General features: G+C 47.3%; 1 protein-coding gene and 2 long non-coding RNA genes across 4 annotated transcripts in view; 1 reads left to right on the forward strand and 2 right to left on the reverse strand.

Moving 5' to 3' along the window:
• The window catches only part of LOC135391856 (uncharacterized), a 231,398-nt gene that overhangs the window by 153,132 nt on the left and 56,153 nt on the right, over nucleotides 1-22,113 (forward strand). The gene's annotated exons all lie outside the window — the stretch shown is intronic.
• Nucleotides 159-1,161, reverse strand: LOC135393463 (uncharacterized). Its single transcript, XR_010422638.1, has 2 exons — nucleotides 907-1,161; nucleotides 159-437 (listed from the first exon to the last, which is right to left on the reverse strand). It is a non-coding gene; the product is annotated as an uncharacterized LOC135393463 (long non-coding RNA).
• LOC135393464 (uncharacterized) lies at nucleotides 18,453-20,774 on the reverse strand. Its single transcript, XM_064623891.1, has 4 exons — nucleotides 20,737-20,774; nucleotides 20,570-20,671; nucleotides 20,428-20,445; nucleotides 18,453-18,762 (listed from the first exon to the last, which is right to left on the reverse strand). The coding sequence occupies exons 2-4, from the start codon at nucleotides 20,601-20,603 to the stop codon at nucleotides 18,512-18,514; spliced, it is 303 nt and encodes a 100-aa protein (XP_064479961.1). The 5' UTR covers nucleotides 20,604-20,671; nucleotides 20,737-20,774; the 3' UTR covers nucleotides 18,453-18,511.

The raw sequence follows: 22,113 nt of genomic DNA on the forward strand, positions 1-22,113 counted from the left end.
AAACTTGTCCGAACAAAGAGGAGACATCCATTATGCTTTTTCTTTCTTTAGTCTACTAGGTGTTGACTTTGTCCTCAGGGTCACAAGGGTCATGGTTTACCCAAGAGCATTTCACTCAAAAATGGTCACGCATGACATGATTCTAAACCAGTGTCCTGTCCCGTTGCAGAATGTGTTACTTTATTCGAAACAAACGCATGTTCTCTCGCTTGCGCTGCAGACGCCTTTGCGGAAGTAGTGAACACGACAGGCGGCGTCGCAATACACGTTTGATCTTTCCGGATCGGCCAAATCGCATGGAAGTTGCGACACAAACGGTGTGAGTGCCGAAGGAGATGGCAGTTCTCCCGCCTGTCTTGGAGGCATCCCGCTTTGTCTGGACGGCCGAGCGGGTAGTGGTCCGTACGGTGAGCGGCCCCTCGCTGGTACTAGGAATCCTGCGTATCGTTGGATTGCATTTCAGAAAGAGACAAATATATAAGACAGAATAAGAAGCCATGGAGCAGCGAGCAATGCTCCTTGTCATGTCGGCGTCTTCGTATATCCTCTAAACAGTAGAACTCAATGTCGTCAGACAACAAAGGAAAATATATTTGTTCTAAGTGCAATGCAGCATGTCTTATGGGCATTCGAGTCTGCTATAAACATTAATGAATCAACAAATGAACTGCGTACGAACAGCACGTGTGTTTATGACTACGCGCAGCTATATAGAACATCGGTGGCTCTTGTTTTGCATACCTACCGTGTATGTATGCACACATACGCTCTGTGTACTTAGCGGAACATAACAATGCAGGCTAGAGTGTTATCAAAGTGCTGCGGTGAAGCGCAACTCTCGAGGGTGTGCAGTTTGTGAAGCGTTAGGGAGATAAAGACCGAGAAAGACAAAAGAAAAACACTTACCAGTTAGGCTGAGAAGAAAGACCGCTAATCTTATCATGGTCGTTTTTAACCTGTCCTAAAAGGTTTCAACTGAACTGGCTGGGTGAGCTTCAGCTGCGGTTTCTTTCTTCCGAAAAGTATTCGTATGTTCACGCAGATGTTGTGAACATTATGAGCTGTAATAAAAGCTCCCAGCTCTTTGTAATGAGAGCTACGTGTTCGTTACTCTCTTCGTGCCATATTCGCACTCTCAACGAACACGTAATCATGCACAAGCGCTTTGTAATCTTCCAGGAATATATATTTGTGGCATAGGAACACTCGGAACAAAAGTTTATTAGAATTATGCAAGCAAGATAAGAGATCATCTCGCGCACAAATTTTGAGTGATCATCATGGCGTATATCGGTAGTACTCCATAAGATTATGTGTGTTCTCGTCCATCATGTAAGAGTCTTATGTGATGGGCGCGAGATAATGAAATTCAAAGTACGACGTACGAAACACGTAAAAATACTTTGATTGCCATCTTTCGCCCCGGGTTAGTTTTTTTTTTTTTTTCTTTTCAAAGTTTCTCTCTTTTTTTTACTTTGTGTCTTTATTTTTGTTACCGCATTATTGTCCGTTATACCTTTTCTTTTTTCGTTTCTTTCAACAGTATGCGTGCCTAGGAACGACGTTTTTCGCATTTTTTTCCGGCTAATACCACATTCTAGTAGTAAACGTATTTTACAATGAAACGGGGTAAACCTAGCATGTGCTTTTCCTTTTATGGCGAAAAAAAGTCGAGGTTGACATGACAAATTCAAGTTCAATTTAGGAAATTCAGTTTCTCTTGAACTAAAAATTCCCCGAAATCGTGGTGTAATCTCTCCCAAGAGAAATGGCTCTGGCCGCATAATTTTCGTACAGCTGTCCGTGCGCAGTCCGCACCACCGGCTAACTTGCTTCATTCAGCACCGGGCGGTCAGGTCTTCGCCTTCGTGTGCGTCAATGTGTGCGTCCTGTACTGGAATTTGGCTGCATTCTTCTTGCCGGTCGGTCGCAGTCCCTCTTTTGCCCTGAACGAGGACGACGCGAGGAGGGCAAAGACGACACGCACGCACAGAGGCGTTCGACACCTTCGTGTGTGTGTCGTCTTTGTCCCTCCGTGGTTCGCAATCATGTTCAGTCCCAACCGACACGCTGTACACATTCTCGCACTCTTTCGCCCTCTCCTGCTATACTTTAACGTGAATGGGGGCTTTTTAGCGTCATCCCAGCGGCTGGCGCAAAGGGTAGCAAGACGTGAGAGTTTCAGAATAGGGTTTCTTACACCCTTTATCAGAGACGCTATGATGACCTATGTTATCACCTTTCTAAGACAATTTTTTTCTGAGTGTGTACCATGTGTTGTGCCATTTTCATTGGGAGGTTACTGCGTAACCCAGGAATGGTTTCACTGAAGGCAGCAAAAAGAAAAAAGAAAATGTTTCGCGTTAATTTCGTTCGCCATTCAGCAAGAACAACATAACAACGGTAGCAGTATAGTGAGAAGCTTGTTTAACATGATACAGCTAGCGACAGGCGCTTTTTCTTTTCTTTTTTTTTGTTCACCCAGGGTAACCCGCCAGTTGGGTATGACTTCGTGTCACGTGACCCTGGAATGAGACTACTGCGTTTATGTTTATTCGCTCGGAGGCCTCCGAAACCTGTATTCGCTATGAGTCCAAGCGCCACCGAGCGAATAATCATAAACGTCCTAAACGTGTGCACCGATGGCGCTTTGACCGGCGGCAGTGCCGTGAGGCCAATTTTTACCACCGGCGGTGGCAGCGTCAGCGGCGCTAACCCAAGAACACACACGGTCCTCAGGATATCCTCACAGTGTCATCGTGTCCTCGTCCTTCGAGGTGTATCCCCAGAACATCCTGAGGATGACGCTCGCGGACTGTTTGTAGAGAGTCATTCAGGTACGTCTTGTGCCCGTCCTTGTGGGTAGCTAGCGGGACGAGAAATATTACTTTTTTAGTTTACCTGTTCGGACTCCCTAAACACATTTGTTTTGTTTTTGGGCCGATCCTAGGACATGATTTAGCGTAAAATTATCTGCCTTGATACAGAATGGCTGTCTATCATGCATGGAGAATTTCTCGCGGGAAGGACAGAAACACTTTGTTCTGTAGCACTCCTTTTGACTCCCAAAATACACACCTGGGTGTCTCAACCAAAATCAGTAAGAAACATATACTTTACAGTGATGCAGAGCTAATACTTAAATCATTTTCTAGCTTTGCGTAATCGAAACAAACGTGGACAGATCACCCTTCGTTTTGTGTAGCAGCGAGCAGGACAATCGAATCTATGAAGGGTCATGTTATGAGCAATACATAGTATCTGTTTTCGCTTTCCGAAGGTAAAGGACTACAAGGGGAAAGGTCGTTTTCAAGGCATAGGCATGCCACCCTCGTTTTCATCTGTGACACCTAAGTAATCGCTGTGAATAAAACCTTTAAAGAAAAAAATTAGTGCCTTTCGGTGTGGGTTTCTCGGGCATAGCGCCCCTGACAGGATTTTCTATTTTTTTGTTTCTTTGTCTTTTATACCTGTCTGCTTTCTTTTTAAACCACTGTGCTCATTGTCTGTTGCGGATTGCACTAGAAACGAGCTGCCAGCTTTATTGCGGCAGTTTACCAAGACGTATGGAATGAGTAAAAGCACGCAGAAGAAAAAATAAGATAAATAAAAGGTAATAAAGTGAAACTAGGATTCGTGCCTCACTCTGTCCTGGAATTGTCCTCAAGGGCGGCCTGAGGACATCCTTAGTACGCCATAAATAGTGCCACATTGACGCGATGAGGAGGATTTAAGGATTAGATTTGACCTTCCTCGGGATGTCATTCCTGTCCGTGCATGATGTTCTTAGGATATCCCTGGGATGACAGTGTGTTCTTGGGTAAGAGTCGAATATATAGTCATAACAAGTCCATGTGTATAGTTTGCGTATTGATACAAGCAGTCAAAACCAAATCCGACTTCGCGAGCAGGCTGCGCGCATATTCTAGCGCCCGAAGTTACGTGCGAAGAGGCTCACGGCACGACGGTTTCGAAACGGTGTCGGCGGCGGCGTACTGAAAATTACTGGCGCCTGCACGGCACGAAGGCGCACATGCCTAGAGTAGACAACCTTCGACGGGAGTTTTCGAACGGCTTGTGTTAGCTGTTAACGGTTGAGGCCTGCGCTGCAAGATGGTGGACGTTGGAGTTTTGAGTGATGCTTTGCGCCACATTGTTATTCAGGAAATTCAGGAAGAGAAACGGGAACATGAATATGTTGCCGTTTTCTCTATGATTAGGAAGGAAAGCGGGTGCTATTGATGCACTTAGGTGTTATCGCGTGTGCTGTGCGTGTGTTTTGGTTTGTTACTTGCTGCACAACAAGCAGTCCTCAGTAAAGGTTTCATGTATATATACCTTGTGGTCAAGCCTGCATTCCTCAGTAGCATAGTCTGACGGGTGCAGTTAGCGTGGCCACTGGATTTCAACAGTTAGTGAAAGCCCCAGACTGCAGCCAGCCTCACAGGCAGGCTGCAGGAGTACACAGCCTCCCCCCTAACATGCAGTAAACGCTGCAGCATTCTCTTGACGAACAGGACGTGAATGACCAATTAGATGCGACTTGGGGCAATCTGGTGCCCTCCTGAGCTTTCCAATCGTTCTCGGCTGACCCATTGGAAAGTACAGTGCCACTGCGCAGGACGCTGCTATGGGCAACACCTGTTCTGGTGGTGTAAGCTGAGGCAGTGCCATCGGGAGTTGTCGAATGTGCTTCCCTGCAGACTCACTGGAAACTGTTGTGCCACTGCGCAGGGCGGTGTCATATGGGTCCCACTTGGCCAGATTGTTTGGGCCCAGGCATTGCATTCAGGAGTTGGGCCGATTCCTGTGAATCGACACATTGGAAAATGTTTCTCCTTTGGTTATCCTGCTATTAAACGTATTACGGGCGCGATGATCGTCTTCCGTCAGTCTGTAGGTGACCCGTGGCGGCTTTACGGTGTGGCAGCACCATTGCCAATTCTCGTCCCGCGCCTTGGGTCAAGCAAGCAGTTCGTTCGGCTCTGGCTTTAGGACCACTCGTCACATTAAAAGGCTACTTCCACTCCAGACCTGTTTGTCGTGTCAGTCACAACAACATTATTCGATACTTACTGTTCAGTCGATGTACGCAGGCCCTACTCAGATCCTTGCGCCTGAGGATTCCTATCCCCAGCTTTCCTTGTATACAGACCAACTGGGTGTTCGGGAGAATGAATTTTACGTCGTCTTTCCTCGTCTTCGGTGGGAAAATTACGACTGATGTCCGTTGTTTAAATAACCATCGTGCTAGAGGGTATAAATCTGGCACCATTCTGGATTAACAGATGTGACAACTTGCTACCTCTGGGAAGTCATCGGCACTGCACCGTTTTATTTGAGATTGCTCGTATAGACATCTCCGCTTACGCTGCAGGGAATGTGAATGTGAGACATCTTTTGTCAACGAGAACAAGAAAACCTTCGACGGATAATTCTGAACTCGGGGCTAGCTGTCCCGTCAGCGACCGTACACTTGTATTTCGCGTCTGTTCTTGCAAACGTACCTATGAAAACGCTCTGGGAAAACGTAGCGATGAACAACTGCAAAATCTCAGCAAAGAATTCAACGCCACCCATTTGAAAGAAATAGCGCTGTCTGTGTACTGTGCGTCGAGGAAAACGTTAACATTCACAACGAGTTAAGATATTCATCTAACAGTGCATGCAGACTCATGAAGTGCGATATTGAAGTGCAGTGCAGTAGTCTTGTCAACGGCTGCGCAGACTTCATAAAACCCCTTCTTCATTGAAGGCAAACATACCGCCTTGAAGAGACGCACATTACCGCTACTGTCCAGCTCGTTCACAAGTGTGTGACGAACATAACCTTCCGTATTAAAACGAAATCCCCTCTGCGTTTGTCGGGAACATGGGAGGTCCGCGGAACGCAAGTAGCGCAGTATTTGGTCACTACTTGGGCACAAAGAGGTTCTGATCTTGTTCCACCCTGTGGTGACCGATGAGTACCCGCCAGAGACGAAATTGCTTCCTGGGGGATCCATGAACTTCACGAACCAAAGCTAACGAGACCAAGACGCACAACTGGCACAACCACACACGAGCAAAAGGAAACCATGTGCTTGCCAACCAGCGCTTCGCGCGTTTGCCGTTCGGCGGCGCCACCGATTCCTGAAAACGTGCATTATGGACGACACAGACACGTGAGCTTCGATTCAATAAGACAAACACAATTAACTGCGAGCTTGATGCGCAGTATCGCTTTCAGGCAGCCCCTGACTTGAGACTCTGACCTAGCTTATCTTTTCCGATCTGACTAGCTTAATTTCCTTCCAGAATTACGGGTTGGGATGGGTGGGAGGTAACGTTCGGTAGACGTGCGGTCTGCCTGCGAAGCAAAACGTGAAATATGCATAAGTAGCAGTGTGGTTATAACCCTACAGTGAAAAACAGCCAGCGCAGTCCTAGAGTGGTGAAAACGATGCATCGCTCTACAGTTGAGTCCTTCACAGTCGCGTGAAAGCCATGTGAACCCTTTTTTAGATCATGACTAGTGTCTGTGAGGAAAAAGATGAACCATATAAAAAGTGTAAAATACGACCACAAATGCAAAAGATCTACTAAATGAACATTCATATTCTTTTCAGATTTCTCTGCTCTCTGCTGCATTGCATTGCTGCAGATTGCTCTGTTTCCTGATTTTGATCCTGTTTCATAAGTCTGATTTGCGTTACTCACATGAGGATTTGTGTCCTACTGCGTTAAAAACGTATACTACTGATATGTACACTTATTCAAGGTCAACAAAAGGAATGTTTAGTATTCCAGTTAGTATTCCCAATTAAGTTTAAAAAGTAAAACTCCCCCCCCCCCAATGTTTTCTGCAAGGCGTCAGGTTTCTAAACAGTGAGGACTGGATAAAGTCACGGAATCTGCAGCCACCTAGTGTGACAGCGTTCACAGCCAGCTCCCGTCAAAGTTAACAACACTGGAACAAATGTGGTCTCGTTCCCTAGTGCGAGTACAGCAGCCCTTGGGCCCTTGACAAAATCTTAGCTATCCATACCTTAAGAAAATTATTCCGTTAGTTTAACGCGGTGATTTTGTTCACTTACCATTCCCCAGTGCCACCAGGGTGACTTTTATCACGATCGGAAATAAGTGTTATTAACTTTAACGGGAGCTGTACATTGGTTCTTCACGCAGCAGCACAGTGTGCGCCAGGGTTGTAACGTATTTATTCGTAATACGGAGGAGTCATCTGCAAAGTCTTGGGTAAACTGCCGTTGGTAATGCGCTGCACCCTCTCAGAAGGTGCGGTGGAAACCGCTTAACCATCGGCTAAGTATGCGTGAGCGGCCGCAGTGGACACTTTGAAGCCCTCCACCAAGAGACGATTTGTTTGAAAAGGCACTTGGTTCCACGGCGTCCATGTCGTGGTCCGTCTCCTGCGCGTACGTGGACCTCTCCACGATATTGCCGGCACATAAAAGATTAGGATGTAACAGCAACATATGCAGGTACAGCATCCAATAAGAGAAAAAAGAAGAGCCATAGCGTTTCTTTCGCTAGCGAGAGGCTCTACGTTCACCGTGGGGAAGTACGGTTGCCCAGCGGGGTAAGGCTGTGTCATCGGGAATTGCTGTTGACCCACAGGAAATTGTTGCGGCGCTGGATAGTACTGTCCCACAGGCTGCACTTGCCCCCATGATGCGGGACGAGTTTGTGCCATAGGAGGTTGCCCCATACCTCCGGAATAACCCGCTGGAAACTGCTGCGCGACACCGTAGGATGGTCCCACCGGTTGTGCATGACTCCAGGGTGAGGGTTGAGGCATTGGGAATTGTTGTCCCATTCCTCACGGCTGACTCATTGGAAGCTGTGGAGCCGTAGGTGTGGGCGGTGTTATGGGCCCCTTTTGGCCCCACTGTGGGGCTTGAAGGTTCTGTTGCGCCATCGGAAGTGGTCGGCTTCTTTGTGAAGTCATCGTCCTCTGACTTGTGGGTGCCAGCTGACGTGTCGGACTCTCTACCAAGATTGGTTTGCGCAGACCCTACGGACAGCTTTTGAACCTGATGAAAACCGACACGCCTCACGTCGGTAGAGAACACAGTGCTACATGCGTTCTTCTTCTTTTTCCTCTCAGATGAAGCGATCCACCTCTTTCCACAGCACTATACATGCGCTTTCAGTTCAAAATGTATCGGTCAGTTCCTCTTCAGAGGCCAAAGGGGAACGATGGGCGTGAAATCTGATATTTTTCTCTCAAATTAAGTGCCATTTATCCAGCGTTATGTGTGCACAGAAGAAGAGGAACACGAACCTTGCCCGTTACAGCAAAAAGGGCATTGTGATGCGCAGTTTGGATTTCGGTTTGGAGTGGCTGCGTTTACATGAAGTACTGAATTCCATGAAGTACACAAGTCAGCTCAATTGAATAAGTCGATCTATCGTCTGCGTACGAAGTGGTCTATATCGACCTAGAAGACCACTCGACAGTCACTCGGCTGGGATAGATCGGGGGACAAATGTCGACTAACTCCGCCATGTAAACCACATCAGTCGACTTATTCAGGCAGTTCCCATACGGTACTGCCAGATGCTTCGGCGGTGCAAGACGAATAGCTGGAGACCACGGAGGAGAAGTAAGGAGGCGGAACTCGGCTGCAGAATGGCGGCAAAATTGGCGGCAAAATTCCTGGAATCATTCTTGGCCGTGGCGCGGCGCTCACGTTATATCTGGTCATAGCCTCCTATATACTGATCAGTATATAGGAGGCTATGATCCGGCACTAGCTACGCGAAATCTGCCGCCAGGGGATGCGCTGTTGTGTGTTTGAATACGCTATGAAGAAGCGCTCAAAAGCAGTGTTCCTTAAATAAACATGAACATTGTGTCTCCATTAACGAACTGATATTTTCTGGTCAGGCACAGTATTTTTTAATTATTATTATTATTATTTTAGTTTGTGCTGCCTCTTTTTCGAATCACAGCTGGAAGCTACCCCAAAGGACGCAAAGGTTTTGCTGAAACGCCACATTTGAGGGGTTTGGAAGCAATAATGACATATCTGAAGCTCTGTAATCGAAAGTCGGCAAACGCAATCTTTTTGGAATCGCGCGTTATGTTATGATGATATGGTGGCTGTTGCAGAAGCTGGGGCTGAGAAAGTTTTGCGTACGTGTCAAGAAAGCAATTCATTTGTGCGTGTGAGTGCAAGGAGGAGGTCGGGGACTAGTGACATAGGAAAGTTTTAGCGAAGCTTAACTTCGCTATCGAAACCCGCTGGTTCGCGAGGTTAGACGAACTTTCGAATTTCAATGCAGATACGCCGAGGTTCGCAAAGGATCGCAGACCTGACATTTCTAACGAAACGTGAAAAATAGTGTGACTCATATAGCTCTTAAAATTCAAATATATGTTTGTCAAACATGTCAAATCGTCGATTGGGGCTATTCGGTACAAGTTCACGATGAAACGAGCGCCGCGCGGAGAAGGACGGAGAAAGAACGACACCACACAGGCGCTCACTATAGGCCTCCGGAGCTAAAGTTTCGTGTCCGCCTTGCGGAGGGAGGCTGCAACTCTCGATAGAAAGCTAGCAGACGACGGCCCTGGCGCCGCTTACTGTGTCTATAGTCTATATATATAGTATATATATATATATAGTCTATAGTCTATAGTGTCTATATATATATACTGTGTTCTCACATGAGTTTGTCGTCACGTTTTGGCGCCGTCCCTCGATTCTCCGAGTGTTTATGGTTGGGCATTTAGAGAAATTTTGAAGCTGTCCTAGGGGCTGCACTAAGGCCGATAGCTGCCGTATCAAAGTGTGACGAGCCTAATACGAAAAAGGGGAAACGGTGTGCCGGCGCTGGATGCTGTGTTGTATGATGCACAATGAATTACAAGAAAGCTGTCGGTGACCTGGCAAACGTTCGGTTCCACTGTTTTCCTTCAGCGCCGGAGGCCTATAGTGAGTGCCTGTGTGGTGCCGTTCTTTCTCCGTCCTTCTCCGCGCGGTGCTCGTTTCATCGTGAACTTGTACCGACAAGCACAAACCAATGATTCGACATGTTTGACAAACATATATTTGAATTTTAAGACCTATATGAGTCACACTATTTTTAACGTTTCGTTAGAAATGTCAGGTCTGCGAGCCTTTGCGAACCTCGGCGTATCTGCATTGAAATTCGAAAGTTCGTCGAACCTCGCGAACCAGCGGGTTTCGATTGCGAAGTTAAGCTTCGCGAAAAGTTTCCTACGTCACTAGTCCCCGACCTCCTCCTTGCACTCACACGCACAAACGAATTGCTTTCTTGACACATGCGCAAAACTTTCTCAGCCCCAGCTTCTGCAACAGCCACATAGCGTATCGCGCGATTCCAAAAAGATTGCGTTCGCACACGATTTTCGATTACAGAACTTCAGATATGTCAGTATTCCTTCCATACCCCTCAAATATGGCGTTTCAGCAAAACCTTTGCGACCCTTGGGGTAGCTTCCACCTGTGATTCGAAAAAGAGGCAGCACAAACTACAATAATAATAATTTTAAAAAGTACTGTGCCTGACCAGAAAATATCAGTTCGTTACTGGAGATGCAATGTCCATGTTTATTCAAGGAACACTGCTTTTGAGCGCTTCTTCGTAGCGTATTCAAACACACAACGGCGCATTACCGGGCGGCAGATTTCGCGTAGCTAGTACCAGAGATAACGTGAGCTCCGCGCCGCGGCCAAGAATGATTCGAGGAATTTGGCCGCCAGTTTGGCCGCCATTCTGCAGCCGAGTTGGGCCTCCTTACTTCTCCTCCGTGGTCTCCAGCTGTTCGTCTTGCACCGCCGAAGCATCTGGCAGTACCGTATGGGAACTGCCTGAAAAAGTCAACTGATGTGGTCTACATGGCGGAGTTAGTTGACATTTGTCCCCTGATCTATCCCAGCCGAGTGACTGTCGAGTGATCTTCTAGGTCGGTATAGACCACTTCGCACGCAGACGACAGATCGACTTATTCAATTGAGCTGACTTGTGTACTTCACGTAATTCAATACTTCATGTAAACGCAGCCATTCCAAACCGAAATCCAAACCTCGCATCACAATGCCCTTTTTGCTGTAACGGGCAAGGTTCGTGTTCCTCTTCTTCTGTGCACACATAACGCTGGATAAATGACACTTAATTTAAGAGAAAAACATCAGATTTCACATGCCCATCGTTCTCCTTTGGCCTCTGAAGAGGAACGGACCGATACATTTTGAACTGGAAGCGCATGTATAGTGCTGTGGAAAGAGGTGGATTGCTCCATCTGAGAGGAAAAAGAAGAACGCCCTGGCCAATCTCCCTTGCGGATCGCGGCCATCTTCTTGGGGAGAAGAAGAAGAAGAACGCATGTATCTCTGTGTTCTCTACCGACGTGAGGCGTGTCGGTTTTCGTCAGGTTCAAAAGCTGTCCATAGGGTGTGCGGAAACCAATCTTTGAAGAGAGTCAGATACGTCAGCGGGCACCCACAAGTCAGAGGACGATGGCTTCACAAAGAAGACGACCACTTCCGATGCCGCAACAGAATCTTCAAGCCCCACAGTGGGGCCAAAGGGGCCCCATAACACCGCCCACACCTACGGCTCCACAGCTTCCAATGAGTCAGCCGGGAGGAATGAGACAACAATTCCCAATGGCAATGCCTCAACCCCCACCCTGGAGTCATGCACAACCGGTGGGACCATCCTACGGTGTCGCGCAACAGTTTCCAGCGGGTTATTCCGGAGGTATGGGGCAACCTCCTATGGCACAAACTCGTCCCACACCATGGGGGCAAGTGCAGCCTGTGGGACAGTACTATCCAGCGAGGCAACAATTTCCTGTGAGTCAACAACAATTCCCGATGACACAGCCTTACCCCGCTGGGCAACCGTACTTCCCCACGGTGAACGTGGAGCCTCTCGCTAGCGAAAGAAACGCTATGGCTCTTCTTTTTTCTCTTTTTTCTCTTATTGGATGCTGTACCTGCATATGTTGCTGTTACGTCCTAATCTTTTATGTGCCGACAAAATCGTGGAAAGGTCCACGTACGCGCAGGAGATGGACCACGACATCGACGCCGTGGAACCAAGTGCCTTTTCAAACAAATCGTCGCTTGGTGGAGGGCTTCAACGTGTCCACTGCGGCCGCTCACGCATACTTAGCCGATGGTGAAGGGGTTTCCACCGCACCTTCTAAGAGGCTGCAGCGCATTGCCAACGGACGCTTACCCAAGACTTTGCGGAGGACTCCTCCGTATTACGAATAAATACGATACAACCCTGGCGCACACTGCTGCCGCATGAGGAACCAATGTACAGCTCCCGTTAAAGTTAATAACTCTTATTTCCGAGCCTGATAACAGTCACCCTGGTGGCACTGGGGAATGGTAAGTGAACAAAATCATCGCGTTAAACTAACGGAATAATTTTGTTAAGGTATGGATATAGTTAAGATTGCGTCATGGCCCCAAGGGCTGCTGTACTCGCACTAGGGAACGAGACCATATTTGTTCCCGTGTTAACTTTGACGGGAGCTAGCTGTGAACTCTGTCCCACTAGGTGGGTGCAGATTCCGTGACTTTATCCTTTCCTCACTGTTTAGAATCCTGATGCCTTGCAGAAAGCATTGGGGTAGCTGTTTTACTTCTTAAACGTAATTGTGAATACTAATTGGAATACTAAACATTCCTTTTGTTGACCTTGAATAAGTGCACATACCAGTAGTATACGTTTTTAACGCAGTAGGACACAACTCCTCATGTGAGTGACGCAAATCAGACGTATGAAACTGGATCAAAATCAAACAGAGCAATCTGCCGCAATGCAATGCAGCAGAGCAGAGAAATCTGAAAGGAACATGAATGTCCAATTAGTAGATCTTTTGCATTTGTGGTCGTATTTTACACTTTTTATATGGTTCATCTTCTTCCTCACAGACACTAGTCATGATCTAAAAAAGGGTTCGCATGGCTTTCATGCGACTATGACGGACTCAACTGTAGAGCGATGCATCGTTTTCATCACTCTAGGCCTGCGCTGGCTGTTTTTCACTGTAGGGTTATAACCACACTGCTATCTATCCATATTTCACGCTTTGATTCGCAGGCAGACCGCACGTCTACCGAACGTTACCTCCTACCCATCCCAACCCGTAATTCTGGAAGGAAATTAAGCTAGTCAGATCGGAAAAGATAAGCTAGGCTAGAGTCTCAAGTCTGGGGCTGCCTGAAAGCGATACTGCGCATCAAACTCGCAGATACTTGTGTTTGTCTTTATGAATTGAACCTCACGTGTCTGTGTCGTCCATAATTGAGACCGGCCTTTTCTCGTTGTTTACGTTATCCCCCCCCCCCCCCCACACACACACCCCTTTTTGTTTCTTCTACTGCACCGCACTTCAATACCGCACTTCGTGAGTCTGCATGCACTGTTGGATGGATATTTGAACTCGTTGTGAACGTTAACGTTTTCCTCGACGCACAGTACACAGACTACGCTATTTCTTTCAAATAGCTGGCGTTGAATTCTTTGCCGGGATTTTGCAGTTGTTGATCGCTACGCTTTCTCAGAGCGTTTTCATACGTACGTTCGCAAGAACAGACAATGAAATACATAGTGTACGGGTGCTGACGGGACAGCTAGCCCCGAGTTCAGAATTATCCCTCGTAGGTTTTCCTGTTCTTGTTGAGAAAAGATGTCTCACGTTCACATTACCTTCAACGTGACTGGAGGTGTCTATACGAGCAACCTCAAATAAAAGGGTGCAGTGCTTACGGCTTCCCAGAGGTAGCAAGTCGTCACATGTGTTAATCTAGAATGGTGCCAGATTTATACCCTGTAGCACGATGGTTATTTAAACAGTGGACATCAGTCGTAATTTTGCCACCGAAGACGAGCGAAGAAGTTAATTCCTTCTCCCGAACACCCATTTGGTCTGTAGGAAGAAAGCTTGGGATTCGCTTCCTCGGGCGCAAGGATCTGAGCAGGGCCTGTGTTGTGTGGGGTTTTTCCTGGGTTTTCCTCAGACGTTTTCGGCCCAGTTCCCTTAGAAGTCGGCCCAGGACGCACATTCCCCTAGGGCGTCAGTCGTGACTTTGCCCACCTCTGTGAGGCCGACAACCGCGAGCGCTTTCATCACCACCACCTCCTGCATATATTGGCTGAACAACTATCGATGAGTAACTATCGATCGTAAAGCCGGCACGCGTCACCTACAGACAGACGGAAGACGATCCTCGCGCCCGTAGTACGTTTAATGGCAGGGTAACCGAAGGAGAAACATTTTTCATTGTGTCGATTCACAGGAATCGGCCCAACTCCTGATGGCAATGCCTGGGCCCAAACGATCTGGGCAAGTGGGGCCCATATGACACCGCTGTACGCAGTGGCACAATAGTTTCCAGTGGGTAAGCAGGGAGGCATTCGACAACTCCCGATGGCGTAACCTGAGCTTACACCACCAGAACAGGTGTTGCCCATGGCAGCGTCCTGCGCAATCGCACTGCACTTTCCAGCGGGTCAGCCGAGAACGGTTGGACAGCTCGCGATGGCACCAGCTTGCCCCAAGTCACATTTAATTGCACATTAATGTCCTGTTCGTCAAGAGAATGCTGCAGCGTTTATTGCATGTTTGGGGGGACGTTGTGTATTCCCTTGCTGGCTGCAGACTGGGGCTGCAGGGACTGGGGCCCCGCTAACTACACCCCGTCGGACTATAATACTCGAGGTATGCAGGCTTGACCACAAGGTACATGAAACCTTTACTGAGGAGTGCGCTTGCTGCGCAGCAAGTAACAAACCAAGCTCACGCACATGACATACGATAACACCTAAGTGCATTAATAGCACCAGATTTCATCCCGAATTCTAGAGAAACCGGCAACACATTCTTATCCCGTTTCTCTTCCAGAATTTCCTGAATGACAATATGGCGCAAAGCATCACTCAAAACTTCAACGTCCATCCTCTTGCAGCGCAGAGTAACTCAAGCCGTTCGAAAACTGCCGTCGAAGGGTGTATTCCAGGATCACTTGACGCTACGTCATCCCCAGCTCGCGGGTTACCCTGGTTGAATAACAAAAACGCGCCTGTCGCCAGCTGTGGCATGTTAAACAACCTTCTGACTATACTAAGCCCGTTGTTTTGTTCTTGTTGAATGCCGAGCGAAATAACCGCGAAACATTTCCTTTTCTTTCTCTTTTTGCTGCCATCAGTGAAACCATTCCTGGGCTACGCAGAAATCTCCCAATGAAAATGGCACAACAAGGGTCGAAGTGTCATGTTACCGAAGGGTAACATTTCATGGGACAGCAAGCTCCAGGTGCTTGCGTTAAGACAGCTCAAACGCTCTCATCTTGCCATCATTTGCGCCAGCCGCATACCTTATATGTCGGGTGCGCTAGGATGACGCTAAAAAGGCCCCCATTCACGTGAAAGTGGGAATAATTCGCAGGAGCTCCATTTCGCGTTGGACGTTCTATACTGATCTGTAGGCAAGCCTTTTCCTTTTCTGAGCTCCACGTCGGCGCAGAGCTGAGAACGTGGACACCTCACGATTCGATCTTCAGTGATTGGAAGAGTGAATGGGTCCCGATAGACTTTATTGTCAAAACACCGATTTGATAAAATGTACACAACTTTATCACCCGAATTATCGGTGAAAAACAACTAGTAGCATCCACTACGGGGCCACTAGGAACAGTCGTCATGTGGCAATGGCGAGACCAGCCAGCAATTCCAGGAGAGACAGCCGCGTTCCTACTTCCACGACGTCTCCCATCATGTGCTCAGGATAAACACGCACGGAGTACCTGCATAGGTGAGGTTTTAAATCTACACATTACACATCAGGGGTTCTAGTACACCATATGTGGGTGGAACATAATGGCAATGCAAAGAGAATCATCAGAAAGGTAGCCATGCATTCCGAGGTTGCGGAGATCGTTCAGCTGTTTACAATGGACGGCTTCGTTTTCAGCTGTTGTTGGCCTGTTATACTTGTAATAGTCAGCGTCTCCTTTCAAGACCGTCTCAGGGTGAACAGTTTCGCACGCGATGTCCTCCGTCGGAACAGTTGGGTGCACGAGTCTACAGGTGTAGGGAATTGTAAAGGGCCACTGCAATAGCGAGTCTGCTGAACTGCGACAAAGGCTGAAACCCAAGGAAACAACGCTGTCCCAGGTGAGAAAAACGTGCAACCTCACGGAGTATCTGCAAAGCACGAAAATGGCAGAATGACGTTCTGATAAACGTTCGAAAGTTGCTTCATTCAGCAGCTCCCCGAGTTCCCGTACGTGAAAGAAGGCTTCCGTGTACTGCGGCAGCACTAAAGAATACAACGCGTACGCATGTTTCGCCAGGGTACACATCTCCGTTGAAGTTTCGAAGATCGCCTTCACGAGTGGTAGCTCTTCCTTAGTATCGTCGTCTGCCTTCATGAATTTTGTCAGTACCTGTGAACTCTGCAACAGAGTGTCCAGCTTCTTTTCGATCCGTTTCACATCATCCCGCGCACCAGGGGTCTGCTGCACCATGTCGACAACATCGACATCACGTTGGCTCACTCGCGCAATATTTTCATTCACAGCGGTTACACTAGCAATAATGACGTCACTGTTCCGACCGATAGCGTCTGAACAATTCTCCATCTGCATTCCTATCTCAGACAGGATTTCGACGGCACGCCTTAGGTGTTCAGGAAGTTGCGCTTGGTCATGTTGTTGCTGCCGCATATTATTCTCCATGCTGCCAACGTCACGAGCAACACGCACCTGGTTCTCGAGAAGGCTGTTGAGGAGTTGCTCATTCTTCAATGCGATCTCCCTAAAACCTTCGATTTCCTCAGCATAGCCCCTCAATTGAAGCTCAACGGTGAACAACTTCTCTTGTACATTCCCCAGTGAGACGGCAGTTTTGTCCAAGTCGAACGAACTTCCACGAACTGGGATCTGAACTGCGGTAGAGGAAAATGTGGACGGACTTTCATTCTGACACGCTGCCGCGTGATGAGCGACAATATCCCGACGAAGGACTTCAGCGCTGCACCTTGTGCACGTCACAGCGTGGTTGGGGCATTCGTGAAAGAAGTGAGACTGTACCTGTTCTGGCGTTCCCACGAAGGCACAACCGTGTTTTGAGTTGTAGCACCGAATATTGTGCATTTGAAGCTGCCTTGGATTAAACGTCAACCTCGCCACTTCACCCTCTTCAAAGCCTACATCGTCCAGAGGACAACATCTGCGGCCGCAAAGAATGTTCTGGTAGCAGAGCTCACACACCGCGTGCGAGCATCCCAATAGAAGAGTCACCTGCGGAACCGCTTTGCACAAACAACACCACCTGTTGCAGTGCAGATCCACAAATTCCACGGGCCTAAAATCCAGCTCTTTCGAGAAGCCCACAAGGTATCTGTCGAACGCCATCCTTCCGAGCGAAGCGTACAACGCCCGAATGTTGTCGACAAAGTCACGCGGCGGGAAAAGTCACGTCTATTTTCCTGCTGTCTGGTTTCGACGTCACTCTTCTGTACATATCGCATATCCTTGGCAGGTTGCCAGGGCTCATTCTAAGTTGCTGCCACATTTAAATAGATCTGTCGCTACCATTCTTGTTGACGGAGCATTGTCTTTCTTTCTTTCTTTTATTTTTCTTTATTTTTGGTTGAAGCGCTGCTGATTGCATCAAAGGGTCCGTTACAGGAGAGATTATACATCAGGGTAGTTGGCGGGAAAGGCTGCAACTTCAAAACCAACCTAATTGCTGAGACCCCCTACTAGTGAGCTATTTTTGGATTATTTGTAAGTGTCGGTCGTGGAATCAGTTTAACAACGAATTTATCAGTGCAATTATGTTTGAATTATATATATGAGACGTCTGAATTGATCAGTCCTTACGTCATTGTACAAAAGACAGAACAGTTTGCGTTTATTTACTTCACGCCTACGTAAGAGTGAATCTAAATTTAGTCCTTGTCGCAAGCATTCCAATCGAAGAAGTCCTTCAAAACCTAGATAATATGAACTGGGCGCCTGACTTTTGCGGATTTCACTAATTAACTTTTTAATTGTGAAAGCCACGAAGTCGCGCCAATGAGAACATCTGGTCTCTTCGGTCACCTGATACGGTAGCCGTTTTCAGAACAAAAATCCGTCCTATAGATCGTCCGCAAAAAATCGTGAAATAACACCTTTTTTTTTCTTCACGCGTTTTTCCTTCAAGCTCGGTGAGCCAACAAATATTCACACATAGCACTGAAGATCTATGCATCCTCCAGCAGCACAGCATCTCGGCCAATATTGGGCAATATTGGACCAATATTGGCCCAGTATTGGATATTATTATTGGACCCACATTGGGCAAGGATTGGGCAATGATATGCTCCTTGGGTCAGTCACTCTGTGGTCTCATCGTCCTGCACAGTGGCACATACTGAAGAGGGTTTTACTAAGAGAAGACGTACATGAGCCTAAAGAGTACGAGACATGTGTATTTCACTCATAGCTATTACATACATGGTCTTGTACATCTAGCGACATTTGCATACGAATCCATTGCAGAAGCCTGTAATGTAGTCATGTTCCCGACAGATGGCGATGCAGTATCTATATCGGTACCAGGCATCACCGCCTACTGCGTCGCATCGAACTGGTTCAAACGGAACGGGGTCTCCTAGAACCGGCCCGCGACCTGGCTCTCTTCGTCCATATGGATGCACGACGCGTGGATCGTATTCGGGGCGTCCCACCGGTGGTAGCGGGAACCCCGCGTACTGCTGGGCTGCGTAACGGAGAAGAACATTAGTGGTGTAAAGACGAGTAGAGAAGCACTGCACCGGCCAAATTGGTCCTTTGACAGCAGGTGCAAACTATGAGGCTTGTGCATCGACGTCACGTGACACGGGTCACCGTACTGCCGCACCGGAGTCGCAGTAGGAGGACACGCCCTGAGTCCAATTACGATATCATCGCATAACGTAGTATTAACATAGCATATCTTAACTAATATAATATTATATTAGTATAATATAGTTTATATAATAATAATGTATATAATATTAGTATAATATAATATAATATTATTAACATGACACCTTAACATATAAAGACGTGCTGCTGCCTCATTTGGCTCGCAGTACGGCACCTGTGACGGATTCCCGTGTTTTCCCGTGTCACGTGGCTCAACCGCTACGCGTGACGTAACGTGACGTCATGTGCACGAGCCCGATTCCTCCACGTTGAATTAAGGACATCGTTACCTTAACGGCAATACTCAGAGAACGAGATGTCTGCGAGAGAAGAAATGGGGAGAGAATGCCGATGGGAGCGAGTGCGTATCCCGTTCGTTAAATGAGGCTCATGTGGCGTATTTTTTCGGAAAGCAGATGTCACGTAGCGTAATTGGTTAATGAGCTCGAGCGACAATCGAGAGATGCGTCGTTCAAACCCCCTGCCGCTGTCTTGGCTTTTTCGACGCCTGTCATATTTCAAGGGACACATTCTTTGCGTCCTTCCTGACTGAGGCGCGAAGAGAAGTGCGCTTTCCCTCTTTTTCCTTCACAGGAAGCGCTACAGTGCGTGGCGACCTCCTGTATTGGCCTCCGCAAACGATGTCTTCCTGTGATAGGACCGCGCAAATTTGGGGATTATTTTGGGGATTTTGGGATTTTTTTTTTCATTGGGTACCTCCTTAAATGCACCGAACTGGAGTGTGGTTTATGGTCTCAGTATGAATATTTGCACACATATTAATGTCCATCCACGGTTCATGCAGCTTTATGAAGCGGTTGCCAGTGGTGACTCTGGTAGTAGAGCAAGTGCAAGAAAATGGGCCTCAGCGTTAAGTGGGGCGCAATTTTAGCAATCTTATCGTTATCGGCTTATCGGTACGAAGAGTCGTTGATGCCCACTGGCTGACGTGGAACTCAAGCGTTCGATCGTTGACTGCGCATGCGCATCGCTAGCCTTGGTCAGTACGAGTTGTAATAATCTCCGTACGAAACCTCTATGCTAAATTCTCTATAAAAATGAAGGTGTAGTGCCGGTACGCATTATGCGTCAGTTGACAAACTTTATCGTCTAATCAACTGGTTTACGCAAGGGTACACCGCCAAATATTCGGAACGTTATAGAAGCATAGCAGTGATGAATATAACAATTATTAAAAGACACACTGGGAAGTATTACACTGTGGTTCTTTAAACTGGAATCAGTTTACTGCGTTGCTGTTCAATATCTTCATCACTTTCTCCACACGTCGCATTGATGACGTGGCACTCCGACGACGATCACATCAACACATATGTTCGGGAAGCGTTTGAGCTCACTTAAATCTTTCCGTGCACTACGTTTCTGAACTGTTTACTCAAATTTTTACTCGCACCTAAAACACTAATGAATGGGCTCGAATAAACTACGAACAGACACATTAGTCATTCGTACTTACCACATACTGCTGACGAAACTGAAAGTATATTAAAGCGTTGATATTCTTAAAATATTCTCGGAAAGCATGCATGAAGTAGAATTTGTGAAGTGTGGGTGCGGGCGGGAAAGTAAGTTTCACGAGGTAGTTCGTCAACACATACCAGCAATGCAGAGAAGGGTGACCGATAACATCATCCTGACCGTTCTTGAACCTTTACTGAGTGCAAGTGGACAAGCTGCGTCAGTTGTAATGGCTTTCTCTGCTGAAGAGAATTCATGCCGCAGATGTTGTGAATTTTCCCCTGCTGTAGTAAAAAGATATTCCTACCCTTAACGGCTGTAATGTCTCCGTGACCACGTAGCCGATATCCCTTCTTGTAAAGCGAATGCTGTAAACATATTTAGACGATATCCCTTCTTGTAAAGCGAATGCTGTAAACATATTTTTATTCGCGGTGTATTAATTTTCGCGAATTTCGCGGCCGCTGAAAAATGGAGGAAAATTGTACTCGCCAACGCAGCTTGACGTTTATCGCGCGAAAGGAAACAGCCCTGGATCCGCGAAATTAAATACCCGCGAATAACTTCGGGGAACGACTGAATGCGCAATTCGCGTAAATTAATACATCGCGAATAACTTCGTGGAGCGACTGAATGCGCGATTCGCGTAAATTAATACATCGCGAATAAAAATACGTTTACAGTGCTGCCTCCTACGCACTTTTACTATATATTTCGTAGCGGCTACAAGAAGAGACGCATTTCAAGGCAAGGTCGATGTTCCGGTACTGAGCGAATGCTCAGTGTAATACGCGGAAACCTTTGCACTGTGAGAACCTCTTTTTTTTTCGTCTTATTGCACTAGTTCTGTGTAAACGCAAGCAACGCCGCACAGTTTTTTTTTTTGCACCTTTTTCTGTTTCTTTGATGAGGCTGATGCGCCGACACTTCGTCTAACCCCTAATACGGTGCCTATGTCCGGCACCACGCAGTAGTTAGCGCCCTCGCGCATAGTTTATTTATTTATATATTTATTTACATACTTTTAAGGCCTTCGGCAATGCAGAGCGGTGTGGGTTATCGGGTTATCAAAGAGAGAGAGAGAAAACGCCTCCGTTCTTAATAATTCAGGGCAGATAACGATATCACTCTACATGATGGTTGGCTAGGAGCATGTTATGCAGTGAACGTCATTGTTCACCAAGGCTCTCATCCTGGTGATGAGCCCCACAGGCAATAGCATTCTAGTAAGGTGTATCAGAGCGTCATGTGCCCAACACAGGACAATCGGTGGAGACATCTCCCTGTAATGGATCCCCTCCCACGTCGGCATTAGTGGCAACGAAAAAGCGGACCAACTTGCTTCTGCTGCACAACAGCACTAGCCCTAGTTTGCCAACCCCGGAAGGCAGCGACAGAAAATGGGTCATCAATGAGATAGTTCTTATGCAGCGCCCTGGGATCCAGGACATCCTGGAAAATCATCGACTTGATCTCCCACTGAAAGGACTTTCCCGCAGTGCGCAAACCCTGCCCTTCAGGTTGCGAACAAGAAGCGCTTTCACCAAATCTCAATTATTCAAGATTGGCTCTCTATAGACAACGCAAAATGCACACGTTGTCAGCAAACTGAAACTATCGTACACATCCTACTGAATTCATGTGCATATGCTGCGTTGCGGAAGACATACCTTGGCCTTTGCAG

This window comes from Ornithodoros turicata, chromosome 4 (assembly GCF_037126465.1).
Source record: "Ornithodoros turicata isolate Travis chromosome 4, ASM3712646v1, whole genome shotgun sequence".
NCBI classification, from domain to species: Eukaryota; Metazoa; Arthropoda; class Arachnida; order Ixodida; family Argasidae; genus Ornithodoros; species Ornithodoros turicata.

Excerpts from the sequence above, each read along its gene's own strand:
- LOC135393464 (XM_064623891.1), bottom strand. The coding sequence starts at position 20,603 with ATGATGTTATCGGTCACCCTTCTCTGCATTGCTG.